The sequence below is a fragment of the Bidens hawaiensis genome, unplaced genomic scaffold, assembly GCF_021521415.1.
Source record: "Bidens hawaiensis isolate Kalapana, Puna unplaced genomic scaffold, B.hawaiensis_p1.1 tig00027545_1, whole genome shotgun sequence".
Classification (NCBI taxonomy): domain Eukaryota; kingdom Viridiplantae; phylum Streptophyta; class Magnoliopsida; order Asterales; family Asteraceae; genus Bidens; species Bidens hawaiensis.
Genome location: NW_027494461.1, coordinates 90,714 through 106,371, shown reverse-complemented (window position 1 = coordinate 106,371; position 15,658 = coordinate 90,714). Strand labels below are relative to the sequence as shown.

Sequence of the window (15,658 nt, the reverse complement as noted above, 5' to 3'; positions counted from 1 at the left end):
CTTATATATATATATATAATTTATATGTTTTTTTCTTTAGTCACGGTACTGTAACCGACAGATCTCGCGTCAAGCACCGCCTCAACACCCGGATTTAACAACTGAATAAATATCGTGTTAAATATGTCGTAAATGAGACTGACCAAATTCGCGTTGAGTCACTACCGCAACGTTCGAGTTTTACCGACAGAATAAATGTCATTTTAAAATATATGTTACTTTGTGTATCATAAGCTACGAGTTTTTTTAGTTATGGTATCCTAACGAACGTAACAAAAACCGACCGAATACGCATCGACTCACCATCGCAACGTCCCGATTTAACTGATTGAATAAACGTGTTAAATATGTTATGTTTTCTGTATCATAAATTTTTTAGTATTGTGGGCGTTTAGTAATTTAATTTTTGAGTCATGTTGTTGCATATATTTTGTATACTTGCTAGTTTACGAATAAGTCAATAGTCAATTTCGTACTTCTTGTGTTCATCGTATATACCAACATTTTTGACAAATAGTTATGATACATTTCATAAAAACCTGTGAACCGAATAACATCATGTTGACATTTTAAAGTACGTTCAGAATGAATACACTTTTAAAAGTTTTGTTTTATAAAACACTCTGTGAGACGGTTATATATATGTTGAAAACCTTTAAATAGACTTTAATTTTGATAAACTACGTTAATGTTTGTAAACTATAGTATTGAGATATGTAAACTCTGATATTAACTATGTGTGTCCGATTTATGCATGTTATTTGCGATGATTATATGCTTTGAAAACCGTCAAGGGAACTCTAGCGTTTCCGCCGAGACGAGGTGTGACATATCTCTTCCTCGCATCTCTTTGTTTATTTTGATCAACTTCACGAACATTGATACTAGACTCCACCAAATTCCACAGTTCTTGAGATCTGATTATAGATTTCATCAGTATATTCCAATATGCGTAGCTTCTCCTTTGAATATTGGAATAACTTATGGGTCGTTGGAGCAACAAACTTATCAAAAATTGATGTTCTAAAACCGTACTGGACCGAACCCTTGGAGTTTCACCGTCCGAACTTGAATATCACCCCCTAGAACTCCAGTTGGAGTGTGTCGCGGGTTTCTTTTGCGGTACTAGCGCCAATAATGCGAGAGAAGAGATCATCTTGCACACCTTGCTAAATAAGGGTCTTAGCCCTAGCCTCTCTCTTCTTCGCATCTCTTTGTTTATTCTCTTTAGCACCACGAACACTGATATTGATAGATCTCCACCAGATCTCACACGCAAAGGTTAGATCTGAGTATAGATTTTATCTGTGTATTACAATATTTATACTCTTGTGAATGCTAAAGCCCTTACCAACTTTTCCAAGATGGTATTTGTGTTTATATATATATATATAGAGAAGATGCAATACGCTAATACCTTAATGTACAATAGGTACGCGAATCCATTTTTTCACGAAATTGATCCATGAAATCACATTCAAACATCTCGAAATCGTCAATACATATCCAATTAACCATTGGTTCACCGAAAAAAACAGTTTTGAATGGTTAATCGATCAATTTTTCACGAAAAGCGTTTTCTGAGCGTTTTAGGTTTTTGGCTGAGCGTTTTAGTTTTTGTTGAGCGTTTTCTGAGAGTTTTAGGTTTTTGGCTGAGCGTTATAGTTTTTGTTGAGCGTTTTCTGAGAGTTTTAGGTTTTTGCCTTTGTTTTTTGTCTTTAAGCGTCTCGCGTACCTATCGTAAGTTAAGGCATTAACATACAGTAACTGCACCCATGTTTAAAACCCTTTCTGGCGGTTTAACTTCATTTTTTCTTACAAAGTGTGTGTTCATATTTTGCTTTTCCTAAGAAACGAATAAGTTTATTTTTTTTTAATATAAAATTATAACACACTTTATTAAAAGTTAAGTTTAACATTATTCAAAGTTTATTAAAGTTTATGTAATATTTGACAATTTTTTAATTAATTATGACGTAATCTGGTTAAAAATTCAGTCGAAGTTGTGCCCAAGTAAGGCAACCGGTTTGGTTATGAACACATTTCTTACCAACCATCTCATAGAAATTAATGTTAAACTTCACACTTGGTTGATCGAAATTTGAAAGCTCTCATACTGCAATGCTGGTATAAAGAACTTTAATAACAATCGATAAGAACATATGAATAGACACAAATGCTTGTAATGTCGTTACTGAAAACTTAGGGGGTGTTTGGGATTCCTTATTTTACCTCTTTATATCTTTTCATTAAGTTAATAAGTTACAACATTATAACTTATGAAACTTTTCCTCTCATATCAAAAGCAATCCCAAACACCTTATTACTTTTCAAAAAGTTAATAAATTATGAGTTGGTAAAAATAAGCAGTCCCAAACACTCCCTTAATACAACAATAATCAAGGAGTTTAGATAACCAACTGATAGCTCCCGGTTTTGACTAGAAAGAAAACAAGGATAAACATTTTTTCTTTTTTAACTATTTAAACAAAATTTATAGCAAATTAAAACAATAATTAAACCATCTATCCATATAATAATAACCACCGATAATCGTTTAATTTGTGTTTAACATGAACAGTTTTCAAATAGAGTTAAGTGTCATTTTAGTACCTTTGATTTTGTCAACTATGCAACTTTGGTACCTATTCTTTATTTTGTGCAAATGGCTACCTCAGATTCAAAAACCTTGCATTTCTAGTACCATTTTTCTAACTCCGTCTATTTTTTTCCGTTAAGTCATGGATAATTTGATAACTTCGTTATTTTCTTTATTTTTTACTGTTCGTTTAAATACTTATATCTTGTAAACCCTAAATCCCCAAATCATAACATCAAATTCAAATCCTAAATCTCCAAAGCCTTTCTCCATATCATCATAGTGTTTAAGTTTTTTACGACATATGGGGATTTAGGACTTGAATTTTGATCTTATGATTTGGGAATGTAAGGTTTACAAGATATAAACGTTTAGAAGAAAAGAAAAAAACAAAGAAAATAACGAAGTTAGCAGATTATCCCTGACTTAACGGAAAAATAGACGGGGTTAGAAAAAAAACACTAAAAATGCAAGTTTTTTTAAAACTGAGATAGCCATTTACACAAAATAAAGAATATGTACTAAAGTTGCGTAGTTGACTAAACCACATGCACTAAAATGACACTTAACCCTTTCAAATAAGAACTTCATTAAAACATTTAAGCATTAGAACTTAAATGACAGTCTTTCTTTCAATATAAGAGATTTCCCCCGCGCAATACCACAAGTTTTAACTCCAAGTATAGACTCTAGAGACGAATAAAAAAGACTGGTTTACCGGTTTAGAAACTGATCCAATACCAACCTACCGGTTTTGACCTTGTGTTGACCAGCCAGACTTGTTCAGAACCCTAACCGGTTTATGGTTTTGTAGACCTCAACTCTTATTGGATCTATTGAGTAGAGGTGCACTAAAAATCCAAACCCGAAACCGGACCCAAAAAATACCTGTAACCGGTTTTTTTATACCCGGGATTTTAACACCCGAACTCGTACCCGACCCTACCCGAGGTACAGATAGGGTATGCATTTCGGTACCAAAACCCGTACCCGGAACCGGACCCGATTTATACCCACTGATACCCGAAAACCGAAACCGGGTTTTTCAAACACTCGGTCTATATCCAAAATTACTCGAAAAATACCAGAAAAATACCCCTAAAAAGTCCAACCCCTTAAAAAAATCCAATATATATCCGAAAAATACTCGGAAAAAAACCCAAAAAACCCTGAAAATATGGTTATATTGATACCTGTAAATAGGGTATTTAAAATATCCGGCTCTATACCCAACCCGAACTCGATACATAGGGTATGGTTTCTAGAGGCAATACCCGGACCCTACACAGGTTTGCCAATACCCAATTTTCTAATGCCCGGTCATACCTGAACCCGGTTCCATACCCGAAACCGGGTATTTGAAAAACCCAATTTGTGCATCTCCACTACTGAGTCGGGCTCATGGGCTCAAGAACCCACAATCCAGCCCAATCCGTATTAGGACGAGGCCCGACTCCAAATATGATCCACTAAAGTTTATGGGTTTACTACTTGGGCTGTTGGGCACACTTCTACACATTTTGAGCAGTCCGTGGATCCTTTTGCTTGAGAGATCCATAGGGCGGGATTAGATCCAGTAAAAAGAGGTAGTTGTGGATGCTCCCACAAAAGTTCTTCCAAAAACCCTTGAACCACAAAAACTGAAGTAATATGCGGAAGACGATGGATTCAGAGCACACAGGGCTCTGATGCCATATCAAAAATCAATAACCCCAACTTTATTACCAAATCTTGAATACAAACGAACACTAGACAACACGAATCAAAGAGATTACAACCAATATTGGACAATCAATACAACTGTTCTAATAGTAGATGTGATGATCTACAATATGAATCTCTCAAACAATCAAGACCCAAACACTAAGGGGGTGTTTGTTTTTTCTTCAAACATCTTCAAGGGAGCTAATGTCTGCAGGCGCGCAGACATTACCCTTGAAGACTGTTTGTTTTTTTTCTTAAAACAGATCTGAAGTTATCTTCTTTCATCTTAAAAGAAAAGCAAGGAAATCTTGCTTAAAACATCTTCACAAAAAAACCTTTGCAGCCACCCTCTCATCCACTGCTCCTACCACCGTCCGCCAACACCACCACCCACCGTACGCCGCCACCACCACCCCCGTACCCCGCCGCCACCGTCCACCACCATCCACCGCCACCACCACCGTCCACCACCCACCATCCATCACCACCACCGTCCACCACCCACCATCCATCACCACCACCGTCCGCCACCACCACCACCATCCATCACCGCCACCACCACCATCCATCACCCACCACCACCACCATCCATCACCGCCACCACCACCACCATCCATCACCGCCACCACCACCGTCCACCACCCACCATCCATCACCACCACCGTCCACCACCCACCATCCATCACCACCACCGTCCGCCACCACCACCACCATCCATCACCACCACCGTCCACCACCCACCATCCATCACCACCACCATCCATCACCACCACCACCATCCATCACCGCCACCACCACCATCCATCACCCACCACCACCACCATCCATCACCACCACCGTCCACCACCAACCAAAACCATCCATCACCACCACCCATTGTCCACCACCACCATCCACCGCCACTACCCACCGTCCGCCGCCACTACCACCATCCACCACCACCACCTTCCACCACCCACCAAAACCAAATCGGCATGGCAAGCAAAGACTAAAAACTAGATGTAACTTGAATAAATGACTTCTATCTTGTGAGATAAGTTTGACAGTTATGCAGACAGTATCAGCTTATAAAAACAAACAGTCTTATATTTTCAGCTTGCAGATCTTCAGACCACATCTTCAGTTGCAGACATGAAAACAGATGAAATCAGCTTGCAGACAGTTTATGTCTGCAAAAACAAACAGCACCTAAAGAAACTCTAATTGTGATAGAACCAGAGAGAAACAATATGATGAATATGAAAAATATCTTGGATGCTCTCAACATACTATTTTCCTCTTCTTTTATACATCTCTGCTACAAGCCCAAAGCATCAGCCCAGTAACTGCTACAAGACCAAAACTGCTACAAGCCCAATGCACTAGCCCGTACTCCAAACGTACATGAATACACCAAACAAACACAATATTAAATCAAGAGTAAAGTATCATTTTCATTCTTGTAGTTTGGTCACTAATGCGAATTTAGTCCAAAAAGTTTAGTTTTTGCATATGGACCCTCCACGTTTCCCGGTTCCTGCCAATTACGTCCAAATTACTAACCCCGTTAAATTTTTCGTTAAGTCGAGGGTAGACATGACTTTTCACTCTTTCTTTATTATAATACTTATCTAAGTGAACTGCGGTTTTCGTCCCTCTAGTTTGTCAAATCTGCAGTTTTAGTCCAGTAGTTTCAAATTTGCAATTTTCTCCCATACGGTTTTATTTCACTTGCAATTAAATCCGAATTTATTAATCTCATTAAGTCGGTCGTTAACCAATTTGTGTGCCCCTCATGTGACGATCAGTTTTGTCGTTTTTCTTCCCAAATAAACCTTAGTCCTAATTCGCAACCCCCCTCACGTAAGGGGTTGGGGTGTGTTTGGGGAAAAAGGAAAAAAAAAAGGAACAAAACTGCCCCTCGCGTGAAGGGCACGCTGATAAGTTTAACGACCAATCTTAACGAGATTAGAGAATTCAGGTTTAATTGCAAGTGAAATGAAACCATAGGGAAAAAATTGCAAATTTGAAACTACTAGACTAAAACTGCAGATTTGGACAAACCATAGGGACGAAAACCGCAGTTCACTTAGATAAGTCTTATAATAAAGAAAGAGTGAAAAGACCTGTTTACCCCCGACTTAACGATAAAATTTAACGGGGTTAGTGATTTAGATGTAATTGGCAGGAACTGGGAAACGTGGAGGATCCATATGCAAAAAATAAACTTTTTCACCAAATTCGTATTACCGGCCAAACCACAAGGACGAAAATGGCACTTTACTCTTAAATCAACTTATATAATAATGTAAATGTGACAAAAACTTATATGACCTCATTTTTTTTACAATTTGCCAAATAGTTGAAACTTAAATTTAAAAAAAGATTCATATATATTAATTTTTTTTTAATTACATTTACAGAAACATTAAACAAGGTTGAAACACATGAGTGATACTTGAGGAACTCTAGACGGAGTAAACAACTTTGAGTGATTTAACTGAGATACACTTCAAAAACTTGGTTACTAGCTTTTGAGGTTATCCCTTTTGATCCGGGCGGCTCAACCTTTACATGCAACATGCGACTGGTTTACCAACACCACCGTAAAACAGATTTAAATAGAATACTTTCTAATTTCTATAAAACTGTTAATTAACAATATTTCACTTCAACAAAAAAGAAAAGTACCTAAGTTGAAAAGTCATTAATCCCAAAACGACAAATGTGACAATCACAAATCATAATCTTGCAAATAGATTAAAACATGTTCATCTTGGTTAAAAGATGACAATCACAATGTATAATGTAAAATTGTTGTTATAATGTTAAAACATGTATAAAAACGTATAAAGTTGCGATAATTAGAAGAAAATGTTAACTCGCCTAGTTTGTAACGATAATTTGTTTACAAACGTCGATTTCATATTAATAATTTTCTCCTTATAATGGTTTAATATTATATCAATTCGTAACCGTAAATATTATTGAGCATTAAACAATGATTTTACTAGACTTACGTACGTTTGAGCCACCGATTCACCCAGATAAGTTACGAAAGCTACGTTAACTTACCACGTGTTGCTTAACCATCACGCAAGTTTAACGATGTACACTAAATTAAATTGTTAGGAAATAGGAATGACAAAGATAGTCATAATCTTCGTAATAAGACACTTGATAAACAATAAGAAAGCGTGTATACACGTTAATAACTATGGAAACAAATATGGTTCACATATGTGGTCAACGTTTCCGGACCTTTAATAAGTCTCTACTTGGGGTTCAAGAAGACTCAATTTTATGTGTGAAACTGACCAAGTATAGATGACCTCATATCGTGTATGTGACTAATTATACTTCTATTTAAAATAGTAGTTTATCTATCTTTCAAAAGTAACGTTTAATAAAAAAAATTATATATAAATAAAAATGAATACCTCGTTGCAATATGTTTAACTTATCAATCTATGTCATCTCAATACCTATTTTATTAAAACTGGTTTGTATAAATTTACTTTTATATAAATTATAAATAAATTTTGTATCTATATTTCAGAAAGAAATAAATATTTATCGAGCATGACCCAATTTATATTTAAATGTAGATAAATATAACAACAATTCGGTTTTACATATAATGTTATATATCAAATGGTAAACTTTGAATAAAAGTACATAATAGTTTTAAGTAAAAAAAGAGAAATCCAAATAAAGCGACATTTATCCCAAATTAAATTTCTTAGTAATGTAGGTTAGGTTAAGCGTTGATCCCATTTTCATTGATCATGATCTTGAGTTCCTCGTGTTGTGATCTTGAGTTTTGATTTACCGACTTTGGTTTCAGCTCGTCTTATACCAATTGTTTGTTAGACACCGAGTTTATACAACACTAGGATTCATCTCACATACAAACTAAGAATATGAAAGAAACATCCTAGCTACTTATTCAAATGATTAATTTGATTGTTAACCTAACTTAGCAACTTGATTAGGAACATACTAAATTCTTAAAAATCTAGAACCTTTTGACCAAATGAATACTTACATTTCTTGAAAACAAGAACTAAAAAAATGATGCAATAAACACTTTATTAATTAGAGAAAATTACTTAAAATAAACACTTAAAGAATTCACCATCATAATCCATAAGCCCTTAACGGACCATGGCCTAAGACACTTACCATGAATCCAAAGTAACTAGCTTGTTATATTTTAACTGTTATTTTGTGTAAAACACGTTTCATCCTTAGTTTATACTATCGCATATATACATATTATGGAGTTCTATAGACATTAATAAGTCGATATGAGTGTATAATCATCCTCCGACCGATAAATTAAGGTTTACATAACATAGTTACTCAATATGACAATATCATTAGTTTTCTTACACTTTGAATATATACTCAAATAATATACAAAAAGGAAATTTTATAATTTGAGGATATCGGAGGATGATTATAAATGTATAATAAAAATGGTGAATGGTGATAGTGTAGTATTTTCCCAATTAACTGAAAATGATTATATAAAATGTATATTAATCAAAATAAGGGGAAAATAGAGGCTTTGCCAATTGCCAATTGCCATGCACCCACCCATCTTGACTCGGTTGGAAAATCTTGGCATGCTGACTTTTAACCTACTACTTTTCAAATCTTGCTGGATCATTGCCCCACCATCAAAGTCCAAAACACCACACCAGTTACCTTTCAATATCCAATTTCCCTAATTAATTACTTGATACTTTTCAAGAATGCAAGACTTGTTGCAATTGTAACTTATATGGGAATGGACCACATTAGCTAATCATACATCTGAATGTGCTGGTTCTATCGAAAATGGTACTAACAATGACACCTTCCATTAATATGAAAGTGTTTGAAGTCAACACGTTCGGATCGTAAACAAGTTAACACGTTAATGGCACGATTAGAGGCGGTTTGGTAGCCTTTTAATGATTCCATTAAAAAGGCTGCCTTTGAGTAAGTCAGATGCAGAGTGTGTCTGGTTACACCTTTTAACGGCGGTTAATTTCAAAGACATGTTAAATAATTTAGAAGCTACATCTTAATTAGTCAGACATCTTCTTAATTCGACACTTAATTGCCAAATAACTCCTTAAATACATCTCTAAGCAGGTTCAAGCCGTTTAACCCGTTTTTAACCACTTTAACTAACCATTTTAAATATATTAATAGGTAGAGGCGGTATGTTAATGACCAACTTTATCAAAATGGCGTTGTTTTATATATACATATTATTACTAATTAATATGGATAGTAATCATTGGTAACTTTTATTTTATCGTGTTAATCGTGTCTTATTATTTTTAATCATGTTAATCTGTCGTGTCAATCATGTTATTAGACTCCTTTAACAATAATTGTTTTAAACGCACCATATTGTGTAATTCATCTTTTCGGCTTGTTAACTTTAATGATATTATGCAGTCCGTATCGTGTAACTCACTTATTAAACATGTCGTATTAAATTGTGGAAACGATTGTTGTGCATAATGAAATTATATTTGTGTATGAAGAAATTGCATTTGTGTAGATATAAAATGCAGTTCTTTAGGAAGAAATTGTAAATGTGAAGTTATAAATTGTTTGAACCCGTGTAGGATATGTTGATTACCCTAATTATGTATAAAATGTTACATAAATGATTAAAATGAAAGTACATATAAGTGGGTTACACGCCACAACATGTTTAATACGTACTATTAAGAATATATATATAACAAGTTTAATAACACGAATATTTACACATCGCGACATTTTTTAAAAGATCTTAACCTTATCTACCTATATTCATCCATAATATAAACAGGGTAAGTTTTTAATTTAAAAGAAAAGGAGTGAAAGAGACCTTGATACATACTTTCTACAAAGAAAAATATAACCAACTTATTTATGTCTTCTTCATCTTTCACAAACAACATTTCTCTATCATAATTAGAAAACTCTCTCTCTCTCTCTCTCTCTCTCTCTCTATATATATATATATATATCCCACAGTGTGTGTACGAATTTTGTTAAGTCTATAGATGATTAATTATTAATGCGTTCACACAATGGACCAACCATGGAAGAAGAAATCCTCAAGGAAACTCGCCATGATGAATTCCCACCTATGAAAGATTCACCACTTACATATATGTATATATATGTACACATATGCATACATATGTGTATATATACAAACTTGCACACCAATATATACCTGTGTTTATGTTATATACTTCTCAGAAAATGGAATCCATTTTTAATCTTGATGAACCCGAAAGATCTAGTATACTTCGAAAAATCATCGAGTCGTGCGGATTCGATTACATTTGCCTTTGGTCTCACTTTCCCCATCATTCCAAGTACATCTCTTATTCTATAGTTTGATATCTTTATATATGCATACATATACATATATTGATACACACACTGCATTCTATTTTGATGTAAAAGAATATATATATATATATATATATATATATATATATATATATATATATATATATATATAGGATTTGGATTAAATACAAATGAAATTAACGTGCTAAACATGAGAATCAAGTAGAGTAATTATCATAGAGTAATATATAATTACTCTATGATAATTACTCTACTTATATATATAATTACTCTATTGATTCTTACATTTAGCACGTTAATTTTATTTGTACGTTAACCTTCCCCTATATATATATATATTAACGTAATGTTAACAAGTGACAATATATAATTATATACATTAAAAATTCACAGATGCTTGATCTTCATTGATGGAATATACAAAGAAGAAAACAATCAAGAAAGCTCATCAAGTGGGAGTCTTGCTATGAGGTCTTTTCTTGAGTACAAGAAGTCAATGTTCTTGGTTGATAATTACAGTGGGTATAGATCAATAAAAATGCAATCTTGTTTTTATATACAATATTATTTGAACTTAGTTATATGTTTTTAATATGGAGTTTTAATTTGTTTGATTACATTATCGATATAGACGAGTTCCAGGGTTTGCATTCATGCACAACCTTTCATATGTGAAGCATACAGGATTGGAGCTTTTAGAATTAGCATCAAGTCCAGAACAACTACAGTTTTATCAAGTATAAATCTAAAAGTTATAAAACTTTTGTTAATACTTGTGGAAGGAATATTATAATTCTTGACACATGCATGCAAGATATAAAAGCTAACACTAAACCTTGTTTTTAACTATTTGCAGGAAGCAAGTATTAAGGTATGCAAAATGTGGATAGTAAACTCAGCATTTATTATTTTCTACCACATTTTCTTTCATTAAAATTTCAATGATGTTTTGATGAGTAGATAGTTTAGGATTCAGCTAAGTATCGATCTAGACATTTTTTTTATTAGAGTTCGTGTGCTTCTACATAGTTTACTACCCTTGCACGCGAGCTTGACAAGTTCGTTAGGGTGGCAGATGAACTCCATAAAGTTTGGTGGAAAAACTCTATGGTGTTTGCTTGCAACCCAAGCGAATTGTCGAGTTTGGAACTTGTGTTAGTTTACTTATAGGGGCTAGTGCGTGGACTACCTATATGCACAACTTAAATAAAACGTCTAAAGTACTTAGCTGAATCTCGGATCAACAAAAAGATTATACTTGAAAACCATAAATGAAATGAGCTAAAACATAACCCATCGCTTGCTTTCGTTAAATTCATCCCGTAAATAACGATGATAAACTTCCATGACAGACTGCAATCTTTATGGGGTGCAAGAATGGAGAGATTGAACTTGGCATTTCTAATAGCTCATCCAAAGTAAGAAATGTAATACCTTATTCCTTATTATTTATATCCTTAGTTCTTCTCATTCATCGTCCAAACTCTTGAAATTTCATTGGTTGTAGGTTATTAACGAAGTCGAGTTAAAGAAGTTGTTTCCTGGTGATTTCCCACAAGTGCTTCCACAACCACTTGATCAAACTCAAGCTTCATCATCTCCACCGCCGTTTTTAAGATCATTATCAATGGGAAACAACGTCAGTCATCCGCCTTTTGTCTTCAACATGCTTCATACATCTTCATGTTCAACAATGAGATCACAAAATCCTCTTCAATTGATACCTTCAAGAGAACATGTAGATGCCGAAATAACAAGAGCAATTCTTGCAGCCATTTCTTCGCCTCTTCCTCTTCCTCCTCCTTCCATGAGCCAGCTTCAAGCTCCACGAGCCGCTGGAGCATTTAAGAAATATCAAACATATTTAGGACCGGTTAAGCGAGTTCAAAATCAGCAAAATCTCAATAGAAGATCACTTTTATTCCTTAGAAATCGAAGTGAGGCTAGAACCCAACAAGGAAATCTAATGGTCTATACAACCAGACCGGCAAATAGTCAACGTCATCACATGATATCAGAGCGAAAAAGACGAGAAAAACTTAATGAAAGCTTTCAGGCTTTGAGATCACTACTTCCTCCGGGATCCAAGGTATGTCATTCGTTTAATCATTTTTTAAATTCTAATCTTTATTTCATAAAGATTAGTTTTTAAAAAATTGGGTTTTGCAATTCAAAAGGGTATAACAGTGCAGCTTGTTGCCTGTTTGCCTTCTGTTTCGATGTAATCAGTACTTTTCAGTTTTATTAAATATCATAATCATATTTCATAAATAAACCCAAATTTAGTTCTAGATGAAGAATACAATCTTTTCCCTTTCTAATTAATAAAAGTGTAGACTTCATTAAAAGAAGACAATATTACTGATTATCTAGTTATAAAAGGATGAACTCTTAAGACACAAGAGTTCCATACTTAACCTTTTGGTAATTAAATATTTTTAAGTTATGTTTTCATGATTCTGATTTTAGAAGGATAAGACATCGGTGTTATCAAACATAAAGGAGTACATAGCCTCTTTAAAGTCTCAAATTGATGAGCTTAGCAAAAGAAACAAGATATTGGAAACTGATTATACAAGAAAAGAAACACTTGACCAAGATTCTGATCATGGCTTTTCTGATGAGAGATCAAAGATCATAATCACAGAAGTGGATGGAATAACTTCGGATTCACAAAGTGTTGACTTGGAAGTGAATGTAAGAGGGAATTTGATACTTAGCGTTTTGGTGGTTCGGATTTTGGAGTTCATGAATCAAGTCGAGAATGTAACCATAACGTCAGTAGATGCCGGGACACGAATGTTGGAGACAGAAGCTACCACGAATCAAGTTGTTTTGAGATTTATAATTCAGGTATATATACATCACTACTAGAAAACTTAACATTTACGAATCACGGCCATCTTTTTGGTTGCAAATAAGCTTTTGTTACTTGTGTTAACGAAAAAAGACGGTCGCGAGTGTTCTTTCTGTATGTACAATCTAGTACTTACAAACATATTAAGCATGTAAGTTATACAACCGTTATATTGTTGTGTTTACAAAAGTCGTATGGAAGAATGACATAAACAAATATAATACAATTATGATGTGGGATCCGGTACAAATAAAATTAGCATACTAAACATACATATAACTAGAGTAATTACAGTTTTAAACTAGAGTAATTATGTTATATAAAACAATATAGTGTAATAATAATTACTCTAGTTATTTGTACACTTCTCATGATAAAAATCATTTGTCAAACCCATACAATTATGTCTTTTGACAGCTTATGATATTTTGAGCATTCAGCACCTATGATTTTAACTTTATTAAATACTATCTAAGAAGCAGAAGCTTCTTGTGACAACAACACATATATATAAATAATATTATCATCATCATCATCGTACTCGGTATATCCTACCAATAGCAAAGCTATGGTAGGGTCTGAGGAGGGTAAGATGTAGACAGCATTACCTCTACCCTATAAGGATAGAGAGGCTGCTTTCGGTGAGACCCCCGGCTCGATAGTAGTTTTGCATCAAGCCTTGGACATAAGGCACATAGCACTCAATCATCGGGACACCGGCTGATCGGTGCATGTACCCTTGTCTTTCGGCTATCAACGCCACTACATGATGCCTGATTAACCGTCCGTCACTTTTAACGTTATTTTCAGGAGATTAGTAAAATAACGTCAAAATTAGTGCAATTTCACTTTTGCCCACCCGAGGGTTCACACATATATACATCATATGTGCGCACCACAAGCAGGGCTTATATATAAATAATATTATAGAATAAATAATTACAACTGATACGAAGTTTCTACTTATAGTTATCAGATTGAAATTAAACTCTCAAGGAACTCCATAAAGTTAGCTAGAATAAATAACAGCTAAAACTAAAAGAATTGTATGATACTAAACTCTCAAGGAAAGCACCAATTAGCTAGAATAAATATTGATGAAATGATGTTAACCTTTTGTTGCACATGCATATTATTAGAGATAATTAACTAATAACTACTACTAGAAATAATAAATTGTAGTAGTAAGTTTCTTGGAGCAATCTTATAGTTCTTTAACCCAACGTTAAATGTATTAACAATTGAAATCTATTAACCTTTCAACATCATATATATTTTTTCCATAAAAAAAAAATTTTAAACGGCAAAGGATTTGTTAAAAAAACAAGATGATGGTTAGAAAACGCTAACCAAACGTCATAAAAAACATAATTACATGAAGACAAGTGGATTTTTTGTATTTGTTGTTAGCTTGTTTTTTTTTCCATATAAATTTATAACATTATTATCTAGCTAATATACTATTTGTTGTTGCTAGCTTTTTTTTTAAAGATGAATTTCTTAATCCCTTGTTGGAAGTGGGTTTTGAACCCACAACCTCCCAAAACCTTAGTGTATTAGAAGCTTTGCCTCTACCATTGGACCACAACCCCAATGACAGAATGTCTCAAATAAAGCTAGAACTCACGACCTCTTGGTTAGATGTCATACCCTCACCATTGGACCAAACTAGTGGTTTTTTTGTTGCTAGCTAGGTTAATGAAATAACCGTTTTTTGTTATATATATATATATATATATATATATATATATATATAGTTTCAATAGCATTCTTTATTAATTATGAATTTCTGAAAGATGTTTGGTTAGTTGAAAATATTTTATTTTTATGTAGGGAAGTGAATGGAACAGATCAACCTTCCAAGAAGCACTGACTAGGGTTCTTGATGACCTGACACAATGACATGCATAATGCTGTTCTTTTTGTCACCTGTGATTAAAATTTTGTGGCTAAAGTTAGAAAACTTAAGTACCTTAAGTCCTAACCAATTTATGTGTATGCATATCGACTTTTCAATGTTAGCAAGTGGAATTGTAACCGATAAGAATCATTGTACTTTACTTTCTATTTTGCTTAAAATATATTATTTTTAGAAATTTGAGGTTCTATATTCATAATTTTTTTTACAAAGTGTTAAAACTTTT

At 33.8% G+C, this 15,658-nt stretch overlaps 1 protein-coding gene across 1 annotated transcript; it reads left to right on the top strand.

The window, feature by feature from the left end:
* Positions 1 to 10,543: 10,543 nt before the first annotated feature.
* Positions 10,544 to 15,416, top strand: LOC143575607 (putative transcription factor bHLH041). Its single transcript, XM_077059928.1, has 8 exons — positions 10,544 to 10,659; positions 11,051 to 11,179; positions 11,289 to 11,394; positions 11,514 to 11,528; positions 12,010 to 12,075; positions 12,165 to 12,746; positions 13,127 to 13,510; positions 15,348 to 15,416. The coding sequence occupies exons 1-8, from the start codon at positions 10,544 to 10,546 to the stop codon at positions 15,414 to 15,416; spliced, it is 1,467 nt and encodes a 488-aa protein (XP_076916043.1).
* Positions 15,417 to 15,658: the final 242 nt, after the last annotated feature.

Coding starts and splice junctions, on each gene's coding strand:
- LOC143575607 (XM_077059928.1), top strand. CDS start 10,544: ATGGAATCCATTTTTAATCTTGATGAACCCGAAAGATCTAGTATACTT. Junction 12,747..13,126: donor TACTTCCTCCGGGATCCAAG/GTATGTCATTCG, acceptor TTCTGATTTTAG/AAGGATAAGACATCGGTGTT. Junction 13,511..15,347: donor TTTTGAGATTTATAATTCAG/GTATATATACAT, acceptor ATTTTTATGTAG/GGAAGTGAATGGAACAGATC.